This window comes from Bremia lactucae, linkage group LG7, assembly GCF_004359215.1.
Source record: "Bremia lactucae strain SF5 linkage group LG7, whole genome shotgun sequence".
NCBI classification, from domain to species: Eukaryota; Oomycota; class Peronosporomycetes; order Peronosporales; family Peronosporaceae; genus Bremia; species Bremia lactucae.
In genome coordinates, this window is record NC_090616.1 from 2830826 (window position 1) to 2845695 (window position 14870).

The following is a 14870-nucleotide window of genomic DNA, read 5'->3' on the forward strand; positions in this document are numbered from 1 at the left end:
CTGCCTAAACCTTATACATTTCTATCTGTAAGATTTCGGGTCGACGCGAAAGCGTCAGCCTGCTGTAGCAGCATGCAAATGCTGCTCAATGGTTCAAACTGTTGAGCACCCTGTTCTCATAACCCCTCCGCGTGTTAAGAGCCTTGCTGGTGAAGCAAGGCTATTTTTTCCTGGGCCCCGTCGAGTCCATGTTGTATGAATTCGGCTATAGCCGCATGTTGCTCATCTCTTCTTAGAGAGTGAACAACATGGCGCTAACGGTTGACCCGCCTACGACCAAACTCATGCGTTCGATCGCTCTCCATTCATTTTCACTCAAATGAGTGAGCTTCTCACGCGACGCGTGATAGCCTCCTTGATGGGCTTGAAACCTTTTCCTTCTTCATCCCAACATGTCCATGTTGGATGCAACGTGCGTAGGCCGTCGAAAGGACTACAAAGTGCTACCAGGTGTAACGAGACACCCTTTGCTAGTACTGATAACATTACTAGTCAACCTACACTGATTACAGTGAAGGTGGAACGGCTTGACTACTTCACATACACGACGTGCAGAGGAAGATTACAGGTAGCTGAGTAATCTTAGATACCTGAGGTTAGTTCTAAAGCTTTAGAATAGGGAAAAATAAACTGTATAAATTTATTAAGCTCTTACGTAACGATCTCCTATCTACTACTGGCTTTTATAATAATAACAAATAAACATGTATGGCGCCTACTTGCGCACCGCACAGTCGTGTCTAATGACGATTGACGAGATTAAGTTAGACTCAAATCAACCAATTAGCGTCAATATTAGCAAATTTAATAATGTTGGAACTATTAAATCAAATAAATTAATAATTTTGTACTTCTAAACATTATTTTCTCTCATAGCATATAATATTATTGTTTCCTCTTAAAAGAAATATATTTTTGTATCACCCGTTACATTTTGGCTACTTTTAATAGTCTTAACTTTTTTCTTATTATGGTGAAAGCATCAAAATATATTTTTGCATTATTGTCAAATTTGTTTTACTTAAGAATAAATACTCATGTAACATTCTCGTTACACTATTGCCCGTCCTCTTTTTCCCCGCATTGTTCTTGCAGCAGCGCTTCTTTCGCCGTAAGCTTTACTGTAAACAACAAGGAGTGTTTCACGCTCGTTCAACCCATCTTCTAGTATAGCAAATTGCAAGCGCTCCCATACTTATAAAGATTCACTCTTACCGCTGTCATGAGTGTTCATTCGGTCGGCCCCCCACACTCCCCTTTGTCGGATGACGAATACCACTATAGCGACGTGGAAGAAGAGTACCAGTATTCAGAAGAGGAAGACTATGAGTTGACCTCCGTGCGTTCCGATGAATCCAACTCAGTTGCAAGGAAACAGCAGACGTCCCACTCGCTCTCCCCGCTTGGAAGCGGATCAGCCGCCAAGAAGAAACGCTTGACTCCGAGTGGACTTGGGCATGCGGGATGCCACAAGCAGCAGGACTATCACGTCATTGACGAGGAGGAGCTGCTGCAGGAGCAGTGTGCACTGATCAGTGAGATCGCGCAAGTATTGGAAATTTCGGAGCCCGAGGCCTCAATCTTGTTGCGCTATTTTGGCTGGAATAAGGAGAAGCTTTTTGAGGGATATTGTGCCGATCCAGTCAAGACAAAGCACGAGGCGGGTGTTGAATTCGCGGGTAAATTAGCGCCCATTATTCCCGCCGGAGCTAAGGTAGAAAGGAATCATGGCAACAAAAAATAGTCCAATAACTCACATTTTTTTAGATAGAATGCCTTATTTGCTGCGACGAGTATGCAGCAAACGATACGTTCGGTATGGGCTGCGGACATGTATACTGTCTTAATTGCTGGAAGCCGTACTTGTCGCTCAAGATTCAAGAAGGACCAATTTGTGTGACTACGACATGTCCAGCCCATGGTTGTAAAGAGGTACGATTTGATACATTCTGCAGCTAAAATCGGTTATGCTTAAATATTTGGTGAAGGTGGTGAGCGACTTGATTTTTAAACAAATTGTGAATTCCAAGGACTACTGCAAGTACACGCGATACGTGCTGCGTTCGTATGTCGACATAAACAGAGGTGTCAAGTGGTGTCCGTCCCCGGGTTGTAGCAAAGCAATTAGCAGCGCTGGCGGTCTATCGTCTGTAGTTTGTACATGCGGATGTGTTTTTTGCCTTCGCTGCGGTGAAGAATCGCATGCTCCAGTGACGTGTGAGCAACTCTCAGCTTGGCAAGAAAAGTGCCGCAACGAGTCCGAGACGGCCAACTGGATTTTGGCAAATACAAAAAAGTGCCCAAAATGCTCTGTCCGCATTGAAAAGAATCAGGGCTGCAACCACATGACATGCCGAAGTTGTAATTACGAGTTTTGTTGGATTTGTATGGAAGGATGGGCGAAGCATGGATCGGGTACTGGCGGCTATTACAAATGCAACCGATATGATTCTGATGCGCGAACAGCCGATACAGATGCTGCACGAGCAAAAGCAGAGCTAGACAGATATCTACATTATTATCAGCGTTTTGCGAACCACTCGGAAGCTGGAAAATTTGCACAGCGGATGCGCGAAGGCACCGAAAATCGGATGATTGAGCTACAGGCGAGTCACGGTGATTCGTCGTGGATTGATGTTCAGTTTCTAAACGCAGCGACGGAGCAGCTGATTGAGTGCCGACGAGTGCTCAAATATACGTACGTATTTGGTTACTACTTACCTCCGGGTAAGGAGAAGAATTTGTTTGAGTATTTGCAAGAAAATCTGGAAAAGAACGCGGAGCACCTGACTGGGCTCTCAGAGATGCCTTTGGAGAAGATGAATCGCTCAGAAATTATCAATTACACGCGAGTGACAGAGACGTTCTTGCGCAATCTACTTACGGGTGTTGAGGATGGCTTGACGTCGAATGCGCTGTTAGTCTAAGCCAGATTTTTCAAAAGGGTCTTGGCTGCTTGCTATGGGTGGGTGGTTACAGAATACACGCTTTTGCTTGGTCAAAATTTATTGTTTTCGAATTGTGTTTAAGTTGGTAGCAGGGCATAGGATGCCAGCAATGGCAATCTCTCCTGCAGCAACTTATGCGCTGAGAATTCACGAATGGGTGAAGCACGCAGAATGCTTCATGTTTGAATCAGCTTATATTTTAAAAATTTCGACGACAAGAAGGGGCTTCAACTGGATACACAAGGCCATTTGTAAGAGATAATTGTAACGCAAATTAGTCATCACCGCGCAGTGTTCGGGCAGCTTGGCTGATCGTCTTGCGAGCCACCGGTTCTTTAATGCCCATAAAATTTAGGTCTTCCGTTTCAATACCAGTCTGTAGTGAAATTTATATAGTAAGCTTAGCGAAAATTACACACAGACGTGGCATAAAACGCACCTCGCGAATAAAGTCAAGAGTTTCAAAGCCCTTAGCCTTCAGCATTTGTGTATATCTCTGGTAGCCAATCTGCTTAAGCCATCGGTATACTTCGTCAGCGCGGTTCTCCGCTGTCTCTGGCAACTCAGGAGGCTCGTAAGAATTTGTTAAACTATCTCGATGCACTATTTTCTGCGACGCAATGCCCTCTAAAACCGATAGGGACCTTCGCTCCTGTAACTTAGCGGATCCAAGAGACTGATTTTTAAATTCTTTCTGTGTTTTTTTGCGACTAGGGCGACTTGCATTGCTGCTACTCGCGCTTGTTCCAGTCATACTACTGGACGACAACGCGTGCTCACGCGCAAAGAGATCATTAGCATAGTCAATTCCCTGGCTTATCAGCTCCATCCACAGATCTAAATCACGCTTGGATACGGCCTGAAGTTCGCGTTTGATTTTCCAGTTGCTGTCAATCACGTTAAATCGTAATTCAGGCATCTCCGTCGTCTTCCAAATGCGACATTCATGCAGTGATAGCGAAGAGATCGGTGGAAGTTTGCAACGCCATTGCGGAATTTGTTGTTGATGTTGTCGCCAACCTGGGGGAACATCGGTGTAGTGGAGTTGGGCGCGATCCAAAATGTACCATTTTTCTACCCATAAACGCCTCCCGCGGCGACCGCGCTTGAGAATCACCCCTTCGTGGTGAGGAGCCGACAAAGTAGGCCGAGAATGGATATTGCTGTCAATACTTCCCTTGACCAGAAATGGGTGATTTAAGACTTGAGAGCGCACAGCCCGGTCCTCTTCGTCCGACTCCAAATCGATTGTGCTATAGTTGCCGTTTGCCTGCAATTCATAAGCACTGTAGCCTATCTCTTCATTCTTTCCATTATCAAATTCCTCGTCACCATTGACACAATCGTCATCATCTTCATCGTAATTCTCGTCATTTTCGCCGTAGTATGCAATATCGTCTTCTTCAATATGTGGCTCAGACTTATCAGGTGTAAACAGAACAAGCTTCACAATGTCGTTGTCCGAAACAACGGTGTTCTTCAAAACATCTTCAAGCATGCGTACAATATTCGTAATGTCAAGACGTTCAGTAGGCTCGAATGACACACACTGCTCCGCAAGCGCCGCAAGAGGTAAAGGGCATGAAGCTGGAAGAGCGTCACGAAACTGAGGCAGAAGCACCCGAAACTTAAATTGCGGCAAACGCATCAGAAATCCGTCAGAGTTAGCTACACGACAGCATAACAGTTCCATCAGCACCACACCAAAACTAAAAATGTCCACGCTTTGGTCATAATCCTCGTCTAAAAACATTTCAGGAGCCATGTAGGCATCCGTGCCGCAATATGATTTACGGAGAGACTTGCCCGAATTCATATCAGCCGTATCGTAAGTCATTGCATCAAGTTGCTTTATTTCGACCGCAAAGCCAAAGTCGCAAAGCTTTGCACGGTGCTGGTCATCCAGTAGAATGTTAGACGACTTGATGTCACGATGCACTATGTGGTTTTTCTGAAGAAACTCAATGCCCCGCGCTGCGTCCAAAGCGATTCGAGTGATGCGATGCCAGCCAATGTGATTCTTTTTTCCACTACGGATGCTTTTCAGCAGTAAATCGACATCGCCATTATTAAAATACTCACTAAGTATCCAGACCTGCTTAGTACGAACGTTGTCCGCAGCTCCTGCAAACTGCACTAATCTCGGATGATGCAGTAGTCGCAGCACCTGCACCTCGCGCAGCACGAATGCTGGAATGTTTCCATCTACATCTTTAGGCTGACACTTGACTGCGACATGCTGGCCGTGGTACTCTCCGGCATAAACAATCGAGAAGGATCCTTTGCCGATCTCTCGACCAATCTTTACGGCTGCAGGGTCCACATCAAAAAGCACTTGAACATCAATACCAACCTTCTCTGGCCACTCTAAATTCGGCTTCTCCGGAAGTTCTGGCTCCTGCTGTACGATAATACTGCCTTTTTGATGCGACTGCTGCACCTCCATCCGCAAAGCAAAACCCGCAAGTGGCGTCATAGGTGGCACCGGGCGCCTTTGCGCGTACTCTCCCGCCAGTAGCACCTGACGCTGATTGCCTGACATCGTGCTGCTATGCTGCTGCTGTTCCTGTTGTTGTCGCTGGTGGTGCTCAGGGTCCTCATTCGAGATAAGGGTACGGCGGCGGTCGTTCACCGCACAAGTCTCGTTGACGCAGAAAGCTGCGGAAAGACATCGGGTGAGCATATTGCTGCAAAATTGCTACCCTGCCTTTAATTTCCAAATTGCCTGCGTAACGGCCGACCAAATCCGGTTGGTCAGTCTTTGCAAGTCTATCCACTCAATATCTGAGGCTAGCCAGTATTGTTTTCAGTTCTGATAATTTTGGTGTAGTCATCTCGAGGAAAAGCACAAGAAACGCATCTAAGCAAGACTTCAATTTGAGACCAACAAGACGGCCGCGATAGCTGACACATTCAATGTCAGATGATTATGCGTTTTTAATTAGTCTTGGTCAAGCCGAAACTCTTTGACAGCATAATTAAATCCTAATTTAAGTCGATCTTTCTTGTTGTCTTCGCCGTAAATCGGCGTGAGGCGGTATATGCTTCTTGCATGCAAAGTAGCTCTTGTGTCAAAGCGTGAGAAATAAGTCTATCGTCTATAAATTAAGTTGTGAAGTTTGCTCGCTAATTGAAAATAAAAAAAAGCGCACATTGTGCCATATTTAGACAACCCAAGCACGCTCTGCAGTAGCTCGAAACATAGACGTTCGTTTGAATTAAATAGCTTGAGATGCCGTGACCGAATAGCGACAACTTGACATTGAAGCTCGCAGCTCTTTTGCAGCAGTGGTTCAGTACATTAATTTGCTTCGCTGAGCTAACAAGGTCGAAATGTGCGTCAGCAAAAACAGTAATATACATCGCAAAGGCAAACATGTGACGCCATTTGGGGATCGACCCCATTACTGCTGCAACAACATTTTACTTCATATTCGACAATGCCGTACCCATTAAGCCATGAAATTTCCTTTTAAATAACTATCTCCAAATATGATCAATATCGTATTGTATAAAAGCTTTTAAACGTAAGCAATCGTGAGGACTTTAAATTTAGCTAAATTGATTGACTGCTGGCCACAAAACAAACATGATCATGCGCGCTGTGAAAAGACGTGTTTCTGCACGACGCCTGCATGCCTCGGGCCTACGTATGCTATCAAATGAAGCTACACCTTCTGAGGCGTCGCCTGCTAAACTTGAGGCTGTCAAGAAATCGGAGGAGGATATGGGCCATCTCGCAGGTGTGCCGATCTCGCAGGTACGCACTCTTTAAGAGACACTCGATTCAATGGTGCTTTATTGTGCTGTGCAAATCATATTGGCCAGGCCACGGAAGCAATGCGATTAAAATTCTTTGAATTTAGCAAGGAGCTACAAGACCAACATTACCCCGAGGACGTTGGACGCCGTATGGACAACACATTTGACCTTGTTGGTCACCGCCACATTATGCTTCGCGACACTGTGCTGCAGATCATTTCTGTCTTGAAAAGTAGGCAGGATGCAATTCTTCAAGCTTTAAACAATAGACTAACATATTCTGTGTGCAGGTTGGGACACGGTCAAAAGCGAGTCCGTCGGAGCGTATCTCATCGACGGTGAGCGTGGTACAGGGAAAAGCTTCGCGCTTCATCATATTGTACAATTCGCGCGTGAGACCAACTGGGTGGTTCTATACATTCCTAATCCGCGCTCTTGGACCCACGAAGCCCCGTACGTGATGCTGTCGCCCTACCAGCAAGGAAAATTCGACATTGATGTGTATGGGGTAGACCTGCTTCAAAAGTTTCTTCATTGCCATGGTGAGCAGATCAAGTCTATTCCACTCCGCGGGGAATATTCCGACCGATACTACCAAACGGACAAGCATGAGTCTAAGCCCAAGAATGCCGAAGACTGTAAAGGCGCTGCTTTGACTTTGTATGATATAGTGATCGGTGGTATACGTGATGAAGAACTTGCGTGCCAAGCAGTTTGTGATTTAAAAGAGGAGCTGGCGCAGACTACTGAATTCAATGTTTTGATTGCTGTTGACGACTACAATGCGTGGTTTCAGTCAACTGTATTTGGCTACGAGGGGGTAGACGTAGGCCCAGATGACATTTCGGTCATCTCTTCGCTCAAAGATATTGGCGCAAAAGGTTACAACGAGTCGCGCAAACTCAAGAATGGCCTGTTTGTCGCAGCCGTGACGGAGAACTTTCCAACAAAAGTGCACTTTAAGAAACAGGTGGATTACCGCAAAATACGCGCCACTATGCGCCCCTACACAGCCGAGGAGCTCGCTACCGTCATTTCATACTACAACCAAGTTAATTTTTTGCACGGTGCGTCTAGCTATGTGTTGTGCAATGTCCAAAACTATTGTTAAAAATTTATTGGACGTTTGCAGGCATGCCGACGGAATCAGAACTAGCGTACTTTCGGCTTATGACTAAATCGCTCCCTCTCAACGTTTTCGATCGTGCGTCGTTTTCTTAGCCAATTTTAAGTCAGTTGTCCATAAGCTATAATAAACGCATCGACTTTGGGCACATCTGACGTACATACTTCAAGGCTATACGATATCGATAAGTATTGCACCGCCCTGCACTTAATAGAAATTCGTGAAAGGGCTGACTAGCCATTTGAAAGTTAAAAGATGAAAGATTTTAGGTTAACTTGTCGAATGTGCATACCGAAATTAAATGGTGCTGTGTATCCTTTGAGATAATGTAAGCGATTTTGTGACTTATTTACCTAAGAATTAAAAACTACAGTCATTCCTCTAATATCTTATCCCCCGCTACTAAATAACTCGGTTACTATATGTTTGGTTATCCTCCGTCATCGATTTACTGAGATACCTTATATTTAATACTAATTACGATTTTAATGAAAATATTAAGTATGTTGGGACACCTTATATTAATACTTTGTAAGATTTAAATGAAAATATTCAGAGGTAGCGTTTTATTACAGAATGGTCAAAAAAGTAAAAAAATGTTAAATTTGAGCACCACACTTTTTCTTTTTTTCGAAAGCACGCATCTTCCTAGCATCCCGCTGGATTAGTGCGGAAGAATCTCTGATCCGTCCGCATTTGTTGTTAAGGCGGGAGTAAAGCGGGTCTAAAGACATGACGGTTTCACAATAGGAAATAAGATTAAAATTTTAACAGGAAAACATCTATTAAACCTTATTCTTTTTTTAGATCCTCAACTCGCTGTTGCATATTGATTCTTGTAACGGGATGATTGCCCTAATGTTACACAGTCTCCGTTAAGCACACTTTATGTACTTAAGGAAATGGCCAATTACTCAAATAAAGTAATAAGACCCAGCACTCGGGTGTGGTTCACATTGTGACCAACCCTAGTGTATGTGATGCACATAGGTGCATTCACATTAGGAAGGATGACGCCTAGCGTCATCCGTTACGCGAGATATCTAGAAAGATACGCTCGCAATACATATTAGTGTTATCGACAGAGATGACATTTTTCAATGGTAAAAATAGGTATTCATATTTAATGCGATTAAATATATAGCAGTCTGAAAACTTTTTTCTACTTAGTAAGTGCGCACGAGGAGCCGGATTACCGCTCCCGTGACGACAGTTAACCAAAGTAACTTAGTGCGTTGGGTGAGGTCGCTAACGCGCCACCACAACTACCTCACTACACGCAAGAGAAGCTGGTTAAACCGCTTCCTCGCTGTGCTAGGGTGTGTGTGCCTAAGTAGAGCGTGGCCGCATTACGACGTGCCCGCCTACACTTGGTAGCACTTGAAATCCTTCCCACGACCCGCATCTCTGCGTGTGTACGTGAGGATGATCCTCAATATTGATTGGACTCATTTTCCCCACCTCTCCTAACATCATCGGGAGGTGGCAGGGCTAATGGCGCAGGGACTTGGTGAACAAAAACCTGGCCAGGCTCCTGAGTAGTCCTCCTAAGCGAAATGTTGCTCAGTTGGAGCAGTTTGAGGCATTCGTGCTCGGACAGCGGAGGGCCGCGTCCGAGGCACAGAGCCATGCTGCGGCGGAGTCCGTCACTCAGACTCAGGATGAGCTGAGGCATGAGCAGGCTCGGAGCGAGGCTCTCAACAGGACTGTTGAGATGCTCTCTGCCCGGCCGCATCAGCCGAGGCCCATTCGGATGGACCCGCCCAAATTCGATGGAACTGCAACGCACACGATCGTCCACTGGCTTTTAGCCGTGGAGCAATACGGTGTCGCGCTGCTCATCGAGGATGACAGCCGGATGGTGTCGTACGCAATGTCGCATCTGCGCAGTAAGGCCTCATAGTGGGCTTACTCGGCGCTTATGGATGACAGAAAGGCGTTCCTCTACATGGGCGATCTTTAAGGAAATAATTCGCGCCATGTACCAGCCGCCGAACAACGAAGTGTTGCTTCAGGCGCGCTTCTTTGGGGCGCGACAGGCGAAGCGATCTCTGCAAGAGTATGTGCAGGAGATGCGCTTGCTGTCGGCGTCCATTACTGTAGGTCCGATTCCGGAGCACATTAAGGTGTCCACGTTTATGAACGGACTACGGCATTGCCCATCGCGACAGGCCCTTTTTAGAAAGGTGCCGTCGACGATGGAAGAGGCAATCCAAATTGCCTTAGTTGAGGAGCAATCCTACAATAGTGCCTCGGCGACAGCTTGATATAACCCGTCGGCCGAGAGGTCAGATGCCACTCCCATGGAGTTGGTTAATGCAGACGTTGTCTGTTATAAAATGCGGCGAGCACGGCCATATGATGGCTCGCTGCTATGCCAGGGTCCTCGCTGGGGCAAAGATGCTCAGCAAGAGGACTCCCTTCCCAACCTTTAATTTGGCAAGGAACGGATTCCACGACATCTCCGGAATTTTACTATCTCCTCGGCATATTAAAAGACTTGCCGGACCACCTCAACTGAGGATGCCTCCAAAATGTCGTCTTTGAAGGCCTCGAACACCTCGTTCGAGGGCCTGTCCCCTTTAATAGGAAAGGATCCAAAGGTCACTCGTTTAGACGTGCCTTTGATCGTCCTAATCTGTCTGGTGCTCGTTCTTCGAGTCACCAAGACCTTTTTCTGGGATTGCACCCCTGGATAACGCACCTCTCCCAACCGCACCAGGCTCCAGACACTGTGCCGGTTCATGCGATGCTTGACTTCCTGTCAGCTCGCCGTCTACTACCACAGGCTCTCGGCTCTGTGTAGGACAATGGGACACATGACTATTTGTCCTTGCCCTTTTTCACTACCCCAGTCTCCACGAGCTGGGTAGGAAGTAGTGACGTTTGACATCCCGTCAACACACCCTCAACTGTGTTTGACACGACATCACTTGCATACGCCTCCCGCAGGAGCACATCATTTCCGGTGTCCTGCGTAGAGTTCGCAACTGTGCGCGTACGCCAGTCTATCCATGGTTGGTACTTTGCCAACCATGGCATGCCTAGGATGAGGTCATACGGACTCTCCATACCTAGCACTGTGAACTTCTCTTTACAAGAGAAGTCACTAAAGCTGAAGGCGAGTTCTACCTGAACTCCCTCAGACTTAACGAGCACGCCGTTTGCTAAACGAATGGTCGCCTTTTTTCGCTTGTCATCCTGGCAAGCGACTCAAACATTGCCGGTCTCTTTCTTAGAGCCGCGAGTTTCACAAAATTTTGTGATGCACCCGAATCCACTAGGAGGGTCATCACCTGGTCATAGCCTCGTACTTGAGCGCTATAGACCAGCAGGGTTGAAATCCGAAATTTCGAGACCTCAGGGACTATGCTACCCATTTGTTTGACATCTCTGAGCTATGAGGCAGCTTTAGAGTCCGCGTCAGTAGGCAGCAGGGCATCCCGCCTCTACTGCGCTCTTGCATTTCCCGACCCCTCAGTGATTGTTGCAGAACTGATGCGTCTCGCACATTGGTTCTTGCCATCGCCCTAGGAAAGGTCCACGAAATATTCACACCAGTTCCAAAAGAGAACTTGGTGGACTGCTGCTCGTCGTCCACAATGGACGAGAGCGTCCTAGAAACGGACAAAAAGAAGCGGTACGCTGCTCAAGGCTGGGATGCCTTGAGAGACAGTCCGTTCTTTGAGGTTCTGTGGAAACATCGTGATGTGTTCCCAGAAGAAGTGCCGAGCCGCCTACCAGCAGATAGGGGCATCAGGCACGAGATAGACCTCGAACCTGGCACCAAGTATTGTGTGAACAGGCAATGGCCGTTGCCGAAAGAACGAGTCGATTACATCGATGAATTCTTCGACAAGCGAGACAAGGCGGGACATGTGCGTGAGAGCAAATCGCCTGCAGCCCGACCTTTTGTGTGCAAAAAGCCACAGGTGGATGGCGCGTGGTTCATGCTTATAATAAGCTGATCACGGCAACCATACCGGCGCACACGCCAATCCCGCGGAAAGATGTCTTGTTGAACTCCTTGGTAAAGTCAACTATCTTTTCCGCGTTGGATTCGATGAATGGCTACTATCAGGTACTCATGAGAGAGTCCGATGTAGCCAAAACAACAGTTAGCACCCCAAGCGGTATGCTTTGGGAGTGGCTTGTGATGCCCCAAGGTTTGAAAAACGCACCAGCGACATTCAACCGGGTGGTGGCTCACGTGATGCGTCAGCACCGTGCCTACGCGCCTCATTACTTTGACGATGTATTCGTGCATAGTAGGGCCGAGGACGGGCTGAGCGCAATAGAGTCGCACAAGCGTCATTTAGACGCTGTGTTGCAGACTTTAAAGGACGCCCAATTGTACGTCAACTTGCAAAAGTGCGTCATAGGGGTCCCTGAGATACCTGTACTGGGCTGCATCGTTGGTACACATGGTGTACGAGCAGACCCAGACAAGGTAAAATCAGTAAAGGAATGGCCAATCCCACGGCATGTGAAGGATTTGCGCCAATTCCTAGGGCTCGCTAATTACTTGCATAAGTATAGCAAGAATTATGCGGAGCAAACTAAACCATTATCTGATCTCCTTAAAAAGGACACAGAATGGGTTTGGTTAAAAGAACAAGAAGATGCGTTCACATCAGTGAAGCAATCTCTTGTAGAGGCACCGGTCTTGGCATTGCCAGACGCGGATAAGCCCTTTAGCGTCGTCTGCGATGCAAGTAATTTTGCAATCGGCAGCGCGCTCATGCAGAAGGATGACGACGGCGTTGACCGCGTCATCTCTTATCAGTCCCGGCTTTCAAAAGCCGCGGATCTGAATTACCCCGTGGATGACAAAGAGCACTTTCAATTAAGTATGCTCTTGTCAAGTTTCGTGTGCACCTATTGGGCACCGAACCATTTGTGGTTTATACGGATCACGCATCACTGCGGACCGCAATAAACTCACCGCACCTTTCGCCTAGAATGGCAAGATGGCTTTAATTCTTCTCTAAATTTAATTTAAAGTTGAATACAAGCCGTGTAAGTCGAATGTCTTGGCTGACGCTTTATCGCGCAGACCAGACTTCGAGGCAAGACACCAGGAAAGTGTGTCTAGTGCGAAAGCACAATTTCAGCCGTCGACGTTGGCAGCCATGAAGGCATACCACGTGACGAGCTCATTGGCCTCTGAAATAAAAGAGAGCTACAGTCAGGACGACCACTGTCGCCTGCTGTTGGATCACTTCGGTGGACGAAAGATTTTTGTCTTCCGTCACACCTGAAAGCTAAGCTAAATCGCTTTAGCTACAGCGATGGCCTTTATGGCATCAGCTGTCACCTTGGGATCCCTTGAGAATCTTTGTGTCTCGTGACACAGATCTCAAGCTGATGATCCTTCACGAGCTCCATGATGCGCCATCTAGTGGGCATCTGGGCCGTGAAAAGACATTCTTACGAGTGTCAGAGGAATTTTGGTGGCCACACCTAGATAGATGGGTGGCCAACTATATTCGCTCTTGCGAACAGTGTCAGCGTATTAAGCCTGCACCGACTAGCAGTGCGCCACTGAAGCCGCTACCGATTCCAACGAATTGTTAAAACCAGTAAGACTGGACTTCATGTTTGGCATGCCGCCCGATCATAAGGGTCGGACGGGACTCGTTGTCTTTGTAGACAGACTGAGCAAAATGGTGCATTTAGCACCATGGAAAACATCGATCACAGGCAAGGAGGCAGCTCTCTTGTTACTGGATCATGTCTAACGACTACGCGGGAAGCCCGAGTCCATAGTATCGGACTGGGATCCACGTTTTACGTCCGGGTTTTGGCGACATGTGTTCGAGCTGCTAGGTAGCAAGCTCCACATGGCGACCGCAGATCATCCCCAGACCGATGGCCAAACAGAACGTGCCACTCGGGTCGTGGCGGATGTCTTACGCACTATAGCAACTTCCAAAGAGTGGATCAAGCAATTGCCAAGTGTGGAGTTCGCAACAAATAACAGTGTCCACGCCAGTACGACTAAGACACCGTTTTATATTAACGGACTGCGCCATCCTCGGACGCCAGTCTCGATTGCGCGCCGCCCGATTTTTAGTGGGGGAAGGCCCCTCACTATGCTCGGTGCGAAAGAGGGGCATAGTTTCGTTAGTATGACGATGACCCGCGAGGGTATCAAATCAACAACAGAAACTTGCCCCAGTGACCCTGCCATTTTAGCAGTGGTCAATAACATACGCCATATGACCGACCTCTCGGCGGTATCATATGCGAGTTTGATGCTAAAAGCGTGAGCGAGGCTTAACGCTTTGTGGATGATCGATTAGTCATCACACGAAAAGTCTGTGACGCGATGGCAAGCGCACAGGACAAGCATAAATAATGTATGGAGCGAAATGGTCGCAAAAATAATGAACGCTTTAGAGTGGGACAAAGTACTACTAAGTACTGGTACCCTACCTAAGAATGCATATTCTGTACTCCCTGGAAGTACTACGTAGTTGTTGCCGCGTCTCATTGGGCCCTTTACGGTTGTTGAAGAGGTTGGAGACAAAAATATAGGCTCACCCTTCCCCCGTACATGAAGACGCACCCCGTATTTTACGTAGGTCATCTAAAACGGTATGTAGACTTAAATGAGGTCACGTACCCATCCCTCTAAGGAGACCGATGGTGACGCCGACTGTGAGTCGAGCGTCGTTCGGTTGAGGGGGACGGTGAAGGCGAAAAGCTGTTGGACTGAGGCTCCCACCACGAACAGGACTCGGAGAGCGAGGGACATCACGCGAGTAACGCGGATCCCTCAGCATTATCCGCTCAAAAAGGTCCAAGCGAGTCTTCAGGCGTTCATAACCCTGACGAGACTTCGCTCGGACATAGCAAAGATCCGAGGTCAGTCGCGAGACTTGAGCCTTAATATGCGCCATGCAGCTAAAACATCCGCGGCACCACGTTCTGGGAACGGATTTGGGGTCCGAAAAGAGATTCGTCCACAGGACGAGACGTGTAGGAGCCACGATCCTATCTATTCCCCATCCTCCGATGGAGTGTGACTT

General features: G+C 47.3%; 3 protein-coding genes across 3 annotated transcripts; 2 read left to right on the forward strand and 1 right to left on the reverse strand.

Moving 5' to 3' along the window:
• Positions 1-1068: 1068 nt before the first annotated feature.
• On the forward strand, positions 1069-5908 carry CCR75_007648 (uncharacterized protein). Its single transcript, XM_067965706.1, has 3 exons — positions 1069-1714; positions 1768-1932; positions 1989-5908. The coding sequence occupies exons 1-3, from the start codon at positions 1223-1225 to the stop codon at positions 2925-2927; spliced, it is 1596 nt and encodes a 531-aa protein (XP_067822529.1). The 5' UTR covers positions 1069-1222; the 3' UTR covers positions 2928-5908.
• Positions 3223-5631, reverse strand: CCR75_007649 (uncharacterized protein; the record flags this gene model as incomplete). Its single annotated transcript, XM_067965707.1, has 2 exons — positions 3223-3324; positions 3388-5631. The coding sequence occupies 2 exons, from the start codon at positions 5629-5631 to the stop codon at positions 3223-3225; spliced, it is 2346 nt and encodes a 781-aa protein (XP_067822530.1).
• A 629-nt stretch (positions 5909-6537) lies between the features above and the next one.
• Positions 6538-7991, forward strand: CCR75_007650 (uncharacterized protein; the record flags this gene model as incomplete). The annotated part of the gene is made up of 4 exons (XM_067965708.1): positions 6538-6708; positions 6777-6942; positions 7001-7777; positions 7843-7991. 4 exons carry the CDS (start codon positions 6538-6540, stop codon positions 7929-7931), a joined length of 1203 nt encoding a protein of 400 aa, XP_067823032.1. The 3' UTR covers positions 7932-7991.
• Positions 7992-14870: the final 6879 nt, after the last annotated feature.

Coding starts and splice junctions, on each gene's coding strand:
- CCR75_007648 (XM_067965706.1), top strand. CDS start 1,223: ATGAGTGTTCATTCGGTCGGCCCCCCACACTCCCCTTTGTCGGATGAC. Junction 1,715..1,767: donor TTATTCCCGCCGGAGCTAAG/GTAGAAAGGAAT, acceptor ACATTTTTTTAG/ATAGAATGCCTTATTTGCTG. Junction 1,933..1,988: donor CAGCCCATGGTTGTAAAGAG/GTACGATTTGAT, acceptor TATTTGGTGAAG/GTGGTGAGCGACTTGATTTT.